At 38.3% G+C, this 17,163-nt stretch overlaps 1 protein-coding gene across 1 annotated transcript in view; it reads right to left on the bottom strand.

Moving 5' to 3' along the window:
- plxna3 (plexin A3) overlaps positions 1-17,163 on the bottom strand; it is a 242,170-nt gene that overhangs the window by 130,684 nt on the left and 94,323 nt on the right. Inside the window, exons 4-5 of the mRNA XM_079827990.1 lie at positions 16,447-16,587; positions 7,836-7,936 (exon numbers count right to left, since the gene is read on the bottom strand). Of these exons, the coding sequence (XP_079684116.1) occupies positions 7,836-7,936; positions 16,447-16,587 (242 nt within the window). The remainder of the gene's footprint in view (positions 1-7,835; positions 7,937-16,446; positions 16,588-17,163) is intronic.

The raw sequence follows: 17,163 nt of genomic DNA, 5'->3' as shown, positions 1-17,163 counted from the left end.
AAATTGAAAATATTAATACATTAATTATTTTACGTTTTAATAATATTTCACAATATTACGCACACACGCACTTTTTTTTTTCATAAAGAGACCTCTTCTAAAAACATAAAAAATCTTACCGATCAAAAACTTTTGAATAGCAGTGTATAAACATCATGATTTTAAAGGGATAGGCATCTCTCACTTTCTTTCAAATGTACAAATTCAGCTGACTGAATATTACAAATACACAATTAGTAAACTATGGTTCCAAAAAGCCACAATAATTACCTAAGAATTCAATGCAAAGGTCCTAATAATCACCAAAGCCCTCTGATGTCTGAGGTCTCAAAGCGAGCTCAATTATTTTTAATAGAAACCTTGTTCGTCTGACCTGCCATCTTTGTACTGCTAATTATCCTGCTAACGCAGTAGATCACAAGCCATTTATGAGTCATACGTCATTGTTTCATTTTATTATGCTAAAACCGGAACTCATAAAATATATTTTTTTTTTTTGTATATTTAACCAGTGGGAGTTAAACAATCATAACGCAACCTGAGTTAATCTACTGCAACACTCCAAGCTGTACTTTAATAAAACAGACTCGACAGCCCTGAGCGGCGGAGACACTCGTGTGCCGGCGAGTCTCAAGGTCGCCTTTTCACAGTTTCCATCGACTCTGCAAAGTCACACCAGTCTTTAGAGCCACAAAGCCACACGGCAGAAAGCATGCGACCTGGCGATGTACTGTCAGGCTCCTAAGCATCATATCTTTTCATTCACACATCTGTCATCCAAGCACGAATACAGAGTGGCCGGGCAGGTGACGAGCTGGTTGAGGTCAAAGGTCAGGCTCTATGGCGCTCGGAAACAGAGTTTGTGCGCGACTAACACGTCGACCATTAAATCCGCCGCTTTGCTTGATCTGCTGCTAATTGCGTTGCGCAGCGGCTGTCACAAGGTCATGTAAAGTCTGGGGATATGCCATTAATATGCAAACAAATGTCATTTTCCAATGGGTGCGGTAAAGGCTTGCACTAATTATTCCATCAATCCCAGATTTACATCTTAATTAAAGATTTTTATCTCACTGAAGGTATAGCGACGGTGGAAAATACAACGGATGGGAGTTTCTCTCTCTCTCTCTGACGAATACAACTTGACAATGGTCTAGAAAGGCAGAACAAAGCTGCTTTATCGCCTCTGGATAACTTTATCTGCATCTATACGCCGCTGTCAAAAGCATGGAAATGCTACGATTGCTGACTCTGGATCCAATTTTTGTAACCGAACACGGTCCCTGATGGAGTTTGGGTTCCCCTGGCTTAGACAGGGTTTAAAATCACATATATGGGCTTTTCACACTTGAAATAGTTAACCCTGGGTCATTGTAAATCCAGAGTAATCAGAATCCTGGATTATCTGGCTTCACGTTTCACACTGCTCTTAATTTACCAGGGGTTAACAATTAATCCTGGTTGTTCATAAGATGATGTTTCACACTGTACATTCCTAAACCCTGGCTTTAATGTCCTTATTTGCATATTTGCAGTGTCAGCGACACTGATTGGACGACTACAGGAACCCACCTGTTTATTTTAAATGCATCCTCATATCACACATTGTCGACTATACTCAAGTTGTTTTCTGAATTGACTTTTCGGCCTATAGACTTTCTGTAGCCCTGCCCTTTTCCAGCGCTTTGCTCATTGTGTTCTGTCTTCCGGTTTGTATTTCCACCGCATGAAGGAAAGATCTTACGGATTTATGAATGAAACGCTCGTTTTAAAATCGTCCTGGTCTACTGACATTTGTTATGACATTTGCCTTAAACATTACAATGCTCATGATAACTTTCGTTAAATCTACAATAAGTAAATCCACTTCAGCAGCAAATTACTTTTTGACAGCGGTGCCATAGAAATATACAGAGCTACCGCAAAAACGTAGCCTAGAAATCTAGACACACCCTAGCGGCAGAAAATCTAATTTGCAGCCAGGGCGTCTAGCAACTCTCCGTTGGCTTGCGAGCTGGAAAAACCAAACTCTGGTCAGGCCAATCACATCGTGTATAGATTCGGTGGGCAGGCTTAACATAATGATGGCAGAGTAGCCGCGGTTCCGCGTGCTTCTCATAAACGAAGCTGGCGAACATCAGTCTTTCCAATCGGCTTTGACCGCGACTCTGGAAGGCTTGGAGTTAAGCTTTTCTTTGAGAAAAGAACAAAGAACAGCACTAAAGTCATTCTTAAGAAAGGAAGATGTGTTCGGAGTTTAATCTATCAACTAGCTCTGCTTCACCTTCTTCGTTGCTCTGGTTGGTTGTAGCGCTATCCTATTGCGTGCAGAGGGAATTTGAAAGACAACCGTTTATCCCGCCCCTCAGATTGAGCCCTGCCTTATCAATGGTGTGTTCCCAGACCCAACATCTTGATGCAGGCTAGCAAAAACTGAAGTTCAAAGACAGAATTCTAAAGATGGCTGCGCTCTTGTTTCTCTGGCGCATACGGTCTATAAAGGCCCGCAGAAACGGCTGTTGTTTGCTAAGCCTATAGTTGTAACATTCTGACGCTGCATATTTTCACACTGTACATGTTTAAAAAACACAAAAGGTGGTTAACAGGACAAAAGCAACGTTAACCCTTTCATACCCCTTTCATAAAATGCAATGCTAACCCCGCTTCTAAATTACATGCCTACTCCTTTATCTGGGGTTAAAAGCGTGGTGTAGAACAACAATAACCCAGGGTTAAGCGCAGTGTGAAAAGAGCTATAATATTCATTAATAGTATCAATTTGACTGCACTGACACTATCAGATGAGAACAAAAGTTGAACTGAATTTAGCTGGATAATGGATGACGTTGTCTTTTGTAGAGCGGAATCAATGAATTTCGCAACATCGACACGGTTATTGAACTGAACGGAATCAGCTCTGAACTGTCTTGAGCTGAATAACGGCAGAGCTGCTTATAGCTGAATTGAACACGTTTCATAACTGATGAACTTTAGGGTGTGTTCACACTTGTAGTTCAGTTTGCTTGGTTCATTTGGTCTGGACCCCCCAAAAAAACATTTAGTCCATTTAGTTTAAAAACATTTAGGCATAGGTATATGTTCACAACCTGATAGGTCGGTTTTATTGCGTATATTTCGTGACAGAACTTACCAAACATCCAAAATAATGCTGTGTGCTGGGATAAATGCGCACGTTGTGTGTGTGTGTAGCTACATATGATGGTATTTTGACCAGCTGAGAACTCCTGAAGAACGTATCAAATGTGAAAAAGGAGTCAAAACAGCGGCAGGAATCCCTCCGTCACACACACACACACAAACAAAGATCTGCTGCGGTTCTGACGCCTGTACCGACTGTGATGGGCAACATCACGACTATGACGAGAAAAAACAGGTTTGCTTGGGCATTCTGTCCTTTTTAGGGTCGCAACTTGTGACATCATGTCCCGTTTTTGGTTTGTTTACATGTTTTTGGTCCATGTTGCGTACATATATAATTCGAACCGCACCAGAGCTTGTTTAAAAGCAGATTGAGACCAATCTTTTCAGCAGTCTTGGCCCGCTTGTTTGGTGCGCAACAGAGCAATCGCACCATGGTTCGTTTTGATCAAACCAAACATGCCAAGTGTGAACACACCCTTGAGACAGTTGTTGAACTGAATCAGCTCTGAACTGACTTGAGCTGAACAATGACACTATTGTCTTCGGTAGAGCTGCTTTACAGCAGAATTTGGATGTGTCTCATATTTCATGAAGTTTGCATCACTGATTCTGTGATTTTCCTGTCTATTACTCTGAAGCTGCTTTGAAACAATCTGTATTGTATAAAGCGCTAAGGAATAAAGTTGACTTGGGTGGCTGTACAGATTTCACAGATGAAAAGACAATTTTTTGTTTCTGTCGAAGCTTCCAACGACAATCAGTACCCTGAGGCCTCAACGCCCCAATGGCGTGATCTCGACCGATCGGCGCACACACACTTATGTCAAAATCTTTCCCATCTCTTTCCAGCAAACACTCCATAAATTAAAGAGCATGTTCGGCGATCACACATGCTCATCCTCCCCCGGCTCTGACTGAATGCAGCCCACTCTCTGACGGGAGTTCAGCAAAAAGCCCTGATGACAGCGGATAGGCGGCGCAAGGTGGCGGTAAGCCAGCAATAGCCAGACACTTCCTGACGGCAGTAACCGGCCCCCATGACCAGCTGCTGCCTGGGGATCAACCGGAGGTAAAAGACAGAAATGACGGGAGGGGAAAAAAAAAAACTAGCGAACATGTGGGAAGGCCTGTCACCTGCCAAGTCCTGCATGAGGTAGTTGAAATGGCAGCCACCAGCGATGCTGCGCTCTGATTGGCTGGCTGGACTCCAGAATTCCCTGAGGTGTCTTAAAGCGTTCATAAGTGAATCCTGAGCGGAAGGTGATGAAATACAGACACATTTGTAATGAATCAAATCTTTTACTGGAGTAATTCTACTTCAAAAATGCACAATTATTAAATGTATAGGTGTGATGCGCAATCTGATTGGATGAAGCATGTTTGAAGCTGTTAAAATAATCAATATAATTGTGTTTTTTAATCTGTTAGTTGAGGTCATTATTTTTGCATCTTAAAATATTCAAAAATACTCTACAATTAGCTTATATACGCAGTTATTCTAATGTTTATGGTCAATAATATATATATTTTATTCAACAAGGGTGCATTAAATTGACCAGTAAAGCCATTTATAATGTAAAAGAAAAGTTATTTTGAACTTTCTATTCAAAGGAATCCAAAAATATTAAGCAGCACAAATGCTTGAACATTGATAATAAGAAATATTTCTTGAGCAAAAATCTAATGATTTCTGACAGATCATGTGACACTGAAGACTGGAGTAATGATACTGAAAATTCAGCTTTGCATCACAGGAATAAATTACATTTTAAAATACACTCATATAGAAAACAGTTATTTTTAATATTTGTAATAATATGTTACTGTTTTTACTGTAATTTAGGCTTGCTGTGATAGTCAGTGTTGCCGGTGTTACCAGTATTCAGGACTGCAGAGCAAAGCGGTGCAGTGCAAAGTGGGTGTTTCAACTTTTCAATTAATTCCTATGAAAGTTAAGCTTCCATAGGCATGAACTGAAAACACGCCAGACTGGACACGCGCCATGAATGACTGCCGCGCTTACCTCAGCTCTGCTCTTCGCTCTCGTGATGAATGAAATCTGACTCCTGCTGCGTCTTTCACGTGACTTTCGTTCGGTTCACTCACACTTTATTGAAAAGACATGTTCAGTTTTTAATTGTAGTGTCTATTCTCTAACTGAACGAAATTATTTTATTACTATGAATCAGTGATGCGCGGGTCAATGTATAAACAACCCGCACCCGACCGACGTTTTCAACTAACCCGCCCGCAACTCGGACCGCAAAAAAAAAAGAAGAAAATATTGTACCCGACCCGCTTCCTGACCCGCATTTTTTAAAAGTAGTAAATGCTCATCGTAGCTCATTGGGCCATTGAGAAAATGTTTCAGGCCCTGACGTGGTGCGCTCAGAGGTGCAGCGGCGAGAGCAGGCAGTTCTTGCGGCGGCCCATCATTTTCCATTTCAGCTCCAGATGCATATTATTGATGAACGCGATGTTTATGTTTCGACCCGGCTTGAAGAATTCATCAGCCCACATTTGGAAAACATTTGGAAAAGTGTGAAAGCCCTTAGGAGCGCAAACTGTTATTTTTCTGAATGCTGTATGATATAGCCTAGTGTTATGTAATACAGGCTTGATTTATTCATTTATTTCGTTTAATTTTCTTAACAATTAAGATGCTGCATGTGTTTATCCAGTCTAATCGAAGTGTGCGTCTCTCCCCCGACTTTCCCAACAAAAATCCCGCCCCCTCTCAGAAAATACATAAAACTGACTTTAAATGCGTTTAAAAGTAGCCTATTAAAATGGTACAATGGCATTGCTCAGTTCAACGTTTTGGGAAATCGGGCATTTTGTCCCGCGTCAGCATTTATTCAAAAGTTAATAACGCTCAACATTCAAAAGGTAAATAAGGATTTATTGACGATCCGACCGACCGTGACCCGAATATCATTAAAAATATTTTTGGATGACTCGTAACCGCGGGTAACCGCGGGTGGCCGCGGGCACCCGCTCATTTTGGATCAACCCGCGCATCACTGCTATGAATATCAAAACGACATTGGGGCAAGAGATAACCAATAGCCGTGGCTTTGGGAGTGGCCTCGTTGGGCCTCGACGCAAGTGCATTCTGGGAGTTGTTGTCTTTCATCCACATGAGACAAAAATACATTTTCCGTCTTTTCTCAGTCTAGAAGGCACCAAATTCAAATATAATTTCACATTTCCACTACATAAATGACCCAGTTTAAATACACATTCATCTTCCCAGCGCTGAAGTACCCCTTTAAGAATAATAGTCTAATGAACCCACCATTCAAGCAAACCGGCCCAAAATTTGCGCTAATTCTAAACCGAAAGTAAAATGAGAACGGCCGCACAGGCATTCATTCACGGCCACAGTGTCATTCACGGTGCGTGTCCACTGGCACGTTTTCAGTTCATTCCTATGAAAGATTTTCATTGAAAACACTCGCACTTCTCTGTACCGTTATGAATGACAGAGCGGCCGTTTTACTTTCGGTTTAGAATTAATGATTTAAAAGCCCCCGCCGGTGATACCGCTATTACCGGTTTTGTCACGTGTCGATTAACCGATTTCCTCACCGTCACAACCCTACTGTAATTTTTTATCAAATAAATGCAGCATTTGTAAGCATAAAAGATTTCTTTCAAAAACATTAAACAAAGCTTTCTGACTTTAAACTTAAACGGTTTTAAACCAAACAACCAAACCGCAGCAAACCATCGTTCACGTGGTGACAAAACCAAAAGCCTTTGGCTAAAAAAACGGAAACACACTTCATTATAAAATCAACCCCAAACTTTCTGTTTCAAGAGGAAATATATCAGCAGAGGACAGAAAACTGCTTATTAAGCGAATCCACAATCCATCTCTAATTACATTCAGATAGTTAGAAATGTCAGTTTCTTTACACTTTGTCTCATTTGTTAACATCAGTTAATGTATTAACTAACATTTCCTAACAATTAGATTTACATGTGTTACAGTATTTATTAATCTTTGTTAACATTAGCTAATACAAATACAGCTGTTCATTGTTTGTTCATGTTAGTTCCCGGTGCATTAACTAATGATTTTAATAATGCATTAGTAAATGTTGAAATGAACACTAACTAAGATTAATAAATGCTGTAGAAGGAGTTTCAGCTTGATTTATTATGGGGAAAAAAAATCAAATAATAATTCACGTCCAGGGCATCAGTGGGTTCAGATGTTCGGATTATCTGGTAATGTGAGGCGTTTACAGATCAAATCTTAAACCTCCCGATCTGCTCGCAGACACATCGGGCCGCCTCGACAATAGCAAACATGTTTGATATTTAGGATTTTAAATCGGGATGATTACAGTGATTACGTTAGAACTTCCACAATAGCCAATGAGAGACAACTTTTGAAATTGCGGCCGCGAAACAACAAGCAGCTGTACGGCTCCGATGGACAACGGAGATGAAGGAACGGCTGGTTGAAATGTGGCAACAACGTGGCTGTTTTTCCGCGCTACAAAGAATAAGCATTGATTCAGCAAGTCGCCGCGACAGTGTCCATTTTGTTTACATCCACTTCCCCGTGAGGTCACGTGATCAAGATACACATATCAAGCATATTTAAGTGCACAGAGTAACTGTTGAAGTCTATGTATGTCACAGGAATGACAATAACTTACTTGTTATGTAGAACACACCAGCCGCAGTGAGGATCTCCTGAGCCCAGACACGTCTTACAGCTGCTGTACTGAGAACAGCTCTCCACTGGCAGACGGCTCACCTGTAACACACCACAAACATTCACCTGACATGAGCATTACATTCACCACGGACAAAAATCACTTAACTCATTGACGTGAAAACGTATAAATCGTTTATTTTTGGTAATAGAATGCATAAAATGCCTACTACCAGACAGATAGAGCTGAAATGGGTGATATTATCAATCAATTATAAGTGCTCTTCATTACATTTATTAAATATTATTCTTTACATTTATTACATGTGCATAAGTCATCAATTTAGGACCTAATATTTAAATAATAAAGAGAACCGGAACATTAAATCAATCGCATATTTAAATCAATCAAACAGATCGTACGGCCCTCAATTGATGCATTATGTATGATTTTACTGATGCCTTAATATTTCTATATATTTTTGGGAATAGAATGCATAAAATACCTAATACCAGGGAGCTATCACTGAAATAAGTTATTTTATTAATCAAAAATAAATGCTCTTTATTATTATTATTATACTTTTTTTTATAGTTCATAAGATATCAATTTAGGGCAAAAGAATTTAAATAACAAAACAGAACTGGAATATTCAATCAAACTGATTTACATCAATATATACAATAATAATAATAATTTACATTTCAATACATACAATACATTAAAAAATATCTTAAATAACATGAAACATTACATGTATACACACACACACATGAAGCATTGCTTGGTCATTGGTTATTATAATTGTGTACTTAAATTTAACAGCTGATTGGTTGATTGTAATCCATTGCATCCCTTTCTATCAAGGATATCTGACATTATCAAGATGGATTTGTTCTGACAGAGTTTAACTCGGAGTTCTTGTCCTATTTTATTACCATTTTCTAAACTATAGTGAATAAACTGTGATAATGTGAATGTCTGAATAAATTTTGGTTTGACTGTACATACATAGATAGTATTGCCCTAAAATGATGCCTTAACTATGATTTTACTGTGCTTAGTGCCTTAATATTTATATTTAACAGGCATCCAATAAGCTTTAGCGATCAGTGTCATGTGACCCTTGCCCTAGAACACAGTAGTTACAGCAGTTCTCAACACATGCCTTCATTCGAACCTCTCGCCATCAATCTGAACCACACAAAAGTTCAGGCTTTTCCTCACAGAGCAGCACAGTGGAGAGGGTGCGATGCAGCCGAACGGCAGAGCATCAGCACTGTCAACTCATGCAGAGGAAAGAAAACATTATTAAAGCGCGCAGGGGAGACTCATAAAAGAACGCCATGTCCAGGGGACAGTAATAGAAGTGCTGCAGATTCGAAGATTCGCGCGGGAGAAACACCCTCGACAAACAGGACAAGCGTATTAGGAAAATGAATCAGCGCATCCCTGTTCCCCAAAAACACCAGCTTATATAAATGATGATGGGAGTTGGAGAGAGTGGGAGGTCTAGGACTGAAATAACATGAATATATTCAATCTAAAAGAGCGGTTTGTGGATCAAAGTTGGTGTGGGCTGTCGCAGTCCCAATGATTGGCTTACTTTAGGCGCAGGAAAAAAAAGCCCAAACCCAAAAGCAGTTGTTTTTGAAAACCGCCTTTAGAAGCTCTAAAAATGCTCATTCCATGGAGTTGTAATCGCCTTTGATCGCTGGCAAGATTAGAGTTTAGAGTGAGAAAAACAAGAGCCACGGAAAAAACACACCCACCCAAAAGGGACACGGCTCGGCTTTCAAGTGCAGAGTTGCTGATGGCTCTTCACACTGTGTCTACGTGTGTCTGTGTGTCTGTGTGTGTGTGTGTGTGTGTGTGTGTGTGTGTGTGTGTGTGTGTGTGTGTGTGTGTGTGTGTGTGTGTGTGTGTGTGTGTGTGTGTGTGTGTGTGTGTGTGTGTGTGTGTGTGTGTGTGTGTGTGTGTGTGTGGGCATGTTTTTGTGAAATATCAGGACACAAATGTGTATAATGACATGGGTATGACATAGGTATTACAAAAAGAGGGTGAAATATGAGGACGTTCCCCATGTCCTCACTTTTCAAAATGCTTATAAATCACACAGAACAAGTTTTTTTTCACAGAAAGTGAACTGCACAGTTTCCTGTGATGGGTAGGTTTAGGGGCAGGGGCAGTGTAAGGGGATAGAAAATACGGTTTGTACAGTATAAAAACCATTACGCCTATGGAATGTCCTCACATTTCACAAAAACAAACGTTTGTGTGTGTGTGTGTGTGTGTGTGTGTGTGTGTGTGTGTGTGTGTGTGTGTGTGTGTGTGTGTGTGTGTGTGTGTGTGTGTGTGTGTGTGTGTGTGTGTGTGTGTGTGTGTGTGTGTGTGTGTGTGTGTTAGTAAGTTAGGACGGGTGGGTGAGGTGTAGTCTACTGGCCCATGTTAATTTATTCCACCACATAGCTATGCATAAATGCAGTTTTATAATCCAGTCCAGACATTGACCTTATTTACTTCCTGTCCCTGGCCTTACAGTGAAAAAAACACAAAAACTAGATTGCAAAAAACACACTGTTGCATATTCAAATATAATAATCACATTATATCACAAATATTATATCAAAAAAGAAATATAAACCTGGAAATCATTTAGCAATCATTTAGAAAAATCATAACATAAAAATGAATATCGCAAATGCACATATCGCAATATGCATATCGCAACGACACGCAATATCTGAATGATTTTAATAGGCTTCATCAACATTGTGAAAAGTGTGCGTTTTAGGGCGATGCATATAGCAGAGAATAGACTGGGCACCCGACTGTTACTTTTGTGACTTATTTGACGTTTAAAAGAGTCATTAAACTCAATAACTTGCACAAAACAACTCCTTGCAGTCTTGCACCGTCTGCTGTCTGACACACACACCCAAATGTGCGCACAAGCCGCCTTTCTGAAAGCGTGTGATCCCTTCAGTTCTGTTTTGTGCCTTGTTACTCGAACTGTCAAATACACACAGTTATGTCAAAATGGCGGTCTTGCCGAGTATTCATGTAAACACAGTCGATTATGCTTTAAGTTAACAATATCAGTTGGGGAAAGAAACCAAATTCATGTCAATTTTAAATATTTGTTAAAAATATATTATAAAAGCAATATCGTATCGCATATCGAATATCGCATTACTTAACAAGGTATTGCATATCGCATTTTTCTTCAATATCGCACAGCCCTTATATTATATTATACACATTTATACATATATATACATATATATATATATACATATATACATACACACACATACATACACACATACATACATATACATATACATACACACACATTTAAAATATTATTTAATATGTAATTTATGGTTTCAGCTGTCAATTACTCTGCAGTCTTCAGAAATCTTCTAATATGCTGATTTGCTGCTCAAGAAACATTTCTTATTATTATCAATTTTGAAAACAGTGCTACTTAATATTTTCATAGACACCATGATGCATTTTTTCAGGACTCTCTGATTAGAAAGTTTAGGTGTATTAATATGATCAATTAATAGAACAGCATTTATTTGAAATGAAAATCTTTAGTAATATAAATGTCTTTTTAAAATTTTTATCATATTAATATATTCTTGCTGAATAACTATGCGTGTGTGTGTTCAATATTTTATATATACATTTACATACAGTACACATACACATACACATACACATACAAAGGAAAGTGATTTTTGTGCATGCTCAGTATATTGTCAGGAACGCCGAGGTCTGTCAGTGTTTGATGGATGAGTAGAATGTTAGATAAATGAAAGGCTTCATATCTCTTTCTCTCTCTGTTTCTCGCCAATGAAATGGCTGCATTACCAGTGCAATTGGAAGAGCAGGACGGTAAATAATGACACCGCTCTGAAAACTTGGCATTCACAGACCTTTTACTGACACACATCGGAGGGCTCGGAGTGGCAGCGGGCCATTTTGTGAGCAAATAAAATCTCTCACCTATCTGTGCACCTGCCGCAAATGAAATATTCAAATCCAGACACTCCAGCGGTCAGTGTAGGCCATGAATTATTGACTCTTGGCGATTCATTCACATTTTGGATTTCATGAAGCGCACAGGGCAGTGTGTATCTACACAGAGGTTCTGATTGGTGGAGAAATGTTCCTCAGGTAATCAGTGATTAATAATCGATAGAACTTTCCCCCCGCTATAAAAGAACCTTTTGTGCAAAGTCAATGGATGTTAAAGGTTCTTCATGGAACCATGATGCCAAAAAACAAGCTCTACTTTTAAAGATCAACTGATTTCATGCATTTGCTGCACAGAGGATCAGGAGATGTGTGCCAATTAAAAACAATTGCTTTTCCCTCTCATAAGTAGCATCATTGACACCACACGATTAGAAGCAAACATTTAGACCAAGTCGTGAACGCTCAATCTCTTCAAGTAAAGCCCAGTTCAGCCTCTTCTTGTGTTTTCAGATTAATACGGCCAATCTATCTGTTTATGATCTCAGCATAAAGAAAAGCTTTTAATCAGGACGAGGCCTGATCAATCAATTCAGGGCCGTCTGAAGCTTTAGCGTGAAGAACATCCCTTCAGTTCTTAACCCAAATATCGATGTCTGGAGTTCAACGGCGGAGCTTTAACACATGAGTGAGTCTTTTGTGGGAGTGTGACGGTGAAAGAGGGAGATGCTATTAATCTAGTTCCACACTCGTGTTTCCAGTGCCTCCCTGAAACTCTGAACGGAAGCGACTCTGAAGCTGAACGGAGCGACAACACTGCAGCCGATGCCTTGTGCTAATGCATATGGGTGTTTCTTCCACTATAGACCGTATGCGCCAGAGAAACAAGAGCGCAGCCATCTTTACAATCCTGTCTTTGAACTTCAGTTTTTGCGGTAGCTCTGTACATTTCTATGGCATCGCTTTCGAAGAGTAATTATCTGCTGAAGTGGATTTACTTAGAGTTATGATGAGCATTGTAATGTTTAAGGCAAATGTCATAACGAATGTCAGTAGACCAGGACGATTTTAAAACGATCGGTTCATTCATAAATCCGTAAGATCTTACTTTCATGCGGTGGAAATACAAACTAAATATAAGACTTAAAAAGAAAATAAAACACTTTATTTCACACTAGTTCGTTTCCTTTCTGTATTAACATAATCTAGCATTAATGATGAAGGTGTCAAAAGATGAAATATGCATTTTTCTGACCATTTTGTTAAATGGTCATTTCATTTAAATTACATTTTATTTAAATCACCGACTCTATTATTATTATTATTAATTCATAAAAGTGCCAGTCAAATCATGAAAAAATATAATATGTAATATTAATATTGACTGGAAATAAGGCAAAATACAATAATAATGGTTTGGTTTCTTCTTTATTCATGTAATTTTTAATAATGTGTGTATAATAATATTTATTGTGTATTTAATTATATATATATATATATATATATATTTTTTTTTTATATATATATATATTTTTTTTTTTTTTTTTTTTTTTTTATATATATATATAATGCTAATTTGTTTTCACACAATAAATATTTTTTCACACTTTATGACAGTCTGTGTCTGGGACAATCATAAAACAATAAATCCTACACATAAAATTTTTTTTTTTTTTTAATGGACCTGATTAACAATGTCAAGTTGTATTATAATCTATCATTAACAGAGATTAATAAATACTGTAACAAATGTATTGATTGCTGTTATTTACTGTTAGTTAGTGCAAGTAAGTAACGTTACTGATTGGGACCTTATTGTAAAGGGTTACCATAAAAAGTAATAAAAAATAAATAAAAAGTGAAAATCTGTTATTTTAATTTAAAAACTGAGTAGTTGAAAGAAGTAGTTGAAGAAACACCCATCTATCTATATCTATATCTATAGAGATGATGTCATCACATCACTGAGCTGCTGAAGCGTAGCGCTGGTGAAATTAATACCGCTATCTGCATGGCTAATTCCTGCCTACACCGCTTCACGAAGCCTAGAGCACAGGCACATTTTATCGTTATTTTTCTGAATCGCACTGATAAGGATTTAAAAATATCCCCGTGCTGAGGACTGAAGCTTCGCTGAGCTCTCAAAGACAGTTATGTTTTCTGTGCGTCACTTCAACTAAGACTTTCTCAAGGAAACGCACACACACAAAAAAATGCTGTCTTTCAAAAAATGCACAAAGACAACAAATTTCTTTTTGCAAGAAGAAGAAATGAGCATTGAAAAGAGAGACTGAGCAGAGAAAGAGAAGAAAACGAAGAAAGAGCTACAGCTGTACTGTACAAGAGTGTCTGTGCGTCTGTTCAGCTGCTGAGGAACTTCGATGTATCCTTCCTCTCCTCCGGCTGTATAATGGAGCATTATGGGAAGGCTCTGGATGGAAATACTTCCCCACTATTTCTTATTAGGGCCAAGCAGCTGGGGCTCCCATTCAGAGTCGTGAACCGGCGTTTCATATTCTGTTTTCCTGTCTCGCAGATGTTAAAACAACATATCCGAGATTCCGGTTCGGGTCTTAAGACAAAAGCGGTGCGCGCCCACTCCCTCCTCACAAACGTGCCCTTTATTCTGTCCTCGACGCAAATGTTTTTGCTGGCTTTATTAAATAAATTAACAGCAAACGATAAGAGATAAAAATGAAGAACAATAGTGGCATACAGAACAGCCTGAGACCCAAATTTACATTTAGGGTGTGTTCACACTACTGTAGTTCGGTTTGCTTGGTTTGTTTGGTCTGGACCAAAAAACAAAAAAAAATTAGTCCTGGTCTGCTTAGTGTTCACATTGGCATTTTAAACACCGAAGCTAAAGGCATAGGAATAAATTCCAAAACTGCTATATATTACGTATATATCAACTTATCATCGTGATGGAACTTATTATATATATAAACTACTGAAGATCCAAAACAATGCTGTGTGCTGGGATAAATGCGCTCGTTGTGTGTGTGTGTAGCTACATATGATGGTATTTTGACCAGCTGAGAACTCATGAAGAGCTTATCAAATGTGTAAAGGAGTCAAAACAGCGGCAGGAATCCCTCCGTCACACACACACAAACCAAGATCTGCTGCGGTTCTGACGCCTGTACCGACTGTGATGGGCAACATCACGACTATGACGAGAAAAAACAGGTTTGAGTGAGCATTCTGTCCTTTTTAGGGTCGCTACTTGTGACATCACATCCTGTTTTGGGTTCATTTACATGTCGTTGGTCCGTGTTGCGTTCATATTTAATTTGAAGCTCATCAGAGTTTGTTTAGAGGCGGACTGAGTCAGCATTTTTAGGATGGCAGCGTTCACACTTCAAGGCAATCTCACCAGGGTTCGTTTTAATCCAACCAAGCATGCCAAGTGTGAACACGCTTTTAAACTCTAAAAAAAAAATTACATTAAGAGATATTTCATATTAGACACTCCACCAATATGAAGTAAATGAGCAACACTGATCATGTGAACTCTTTTGTATCTTAATTTTTAATTCAGCTTTTCATTGAAATTGTTATGCTGATCATATTATTTGTAATGATTCTCTTTATTATTAATTTAGAAACTTGGGAAACACTTTATTTTGATAGTCCACTTTAAACATTCTACTAACTATAAGTAACTTTGCAACTACATGTCAACTAACTGTCATTAGAGTATTTGTAGACTGTCTGCTTAATATTTACTAAAACTTTATTTTGTTGGTCCCCCAACAGACATTCTACTGACTATACGTAACTTGGCAACTACAACTCAACTTATTCTACTAACCCGGACCCTAACACCTAACCATAACCTACCAGTCTACTGACAGTCAACTAACACTCTAATGACAGTTAGTTGACATGTAGTTGCAAAGTTACTTATAGTTAGTAGAATGTTTAAAGTGGACTATCGAAATAAAGTGTAACCGAAACTTTTTCGTCTCTTTTAAACCTCAAAGAGATGATTAATAAATCATACACAATATATCGGTGAACACATCAGTATACACTACCGTTCAAAAGGGTTTTTTTAATGAAGTGTCTCACCAAAACTGTATTTACTTTAAAAGTACACAGTAAAAACTATTTAAAATGACTTTTCTCAATTCAAATATATTTTAAAATGTAATTTATTCGTGTGATCAAAGCTGTATTTTCAGCATCATTACTCCAGTCTTCAGAGTCACATGATCCTTCAGAAATCACTCTAATATGAGGATTTGCTGCTCAATAAACATTTCCTTTTTTTTCATCCATTTTTAATCTTTTCCATTCAGAATTTTTTTTTTCAGAATTCTTTGATGAATTGAAAGTTCAAAAGAATAGCATTTATTTAAAATGGAAATATTTAGTAGTATTATAAATATCTTTACTCCTACTTTTGATCACTTTAATGCATCCTTTTAAATGGTAGTATATATATATATATATATATATATTTAAATAAATCTTTGTTTTGGCTGATTTTGACCTTATTTTTTAATATTCACTCTCCACATAAATTCTTTATTTTGAGAGACAGTCCGTCCTGGTTCTAGTCACCTCATCTTATCAGAATCGCTCACATTCAGAATAATTCCCAAATGAATCTCACCTGCTTGTCACTCAGCAGATAGATGAACTGATAATCTGGACTGAACACCATGTCGCGCAGAATCGGGCTTCCCTCCACGACGGTGGCGGTCTCGTACAGCAGGGCGTTCTCAGAAGGCGGCGGTATACCATCCACTCGAATCTGAAAAGAAAACGAAAGTTTGAGGTTAACTCTACATCGATTTAAAACGGACCTTCTTTACTTTCGTAATGGACATTCCAGGTCTTATTGTGATCGATCCATCAGTGCACAGTACCACAAGACAATAAGTCTTCAATTGTAATCTTTCATCAACAAATTACAACATTCCTAAACCCCTCATACCTTTCCTCATTGAACATTTCAAACTGTGTTTTCATTGCATTTGACTTTAAAAGAGCTTTAAATTATGGATTTCTGAAAATGACCTTTCATGTAGTGTGTAACATAGCTCTAGGTGAATGAAAACATCCTGCAAAGTTTTAAATCTGAAAGTGCAGCGTACATAAAGTTACTGTCTCTCTAAAGTAAGAGTCGACTCTGAGTCAATTAAATGAATCATTTTCCAAACGAATCGCAAGCCGTTTCGTTGTAGCGTCACAACGAAACATTAGCATATTGCCCATCCACAGACACCAGGGAAACTTTAAACACTGCAGCGGATACTGGATAGCATCATGTCGAGAAGACACTGTGCTCTACAATGTGTTTATCGTGTTTCATATTGTGTAGCTAACC

Source organism: Gobio gobio (assembly GCF_949357685.1).
Source record: "Gobio gobio genome assembly, chromosome: 10".
Lineage (NCBI taxonomy): Eukaryota > Metazoa > Chordata > Actinopteri > Cypriniformes > Gobionidae > Gobio > Gobio gobio.
The sequence above is the reverse complement of the archived record's forward strand: the minus strand, read 5'-3'. Positions and strand labels throughout refer to the sequence as shown.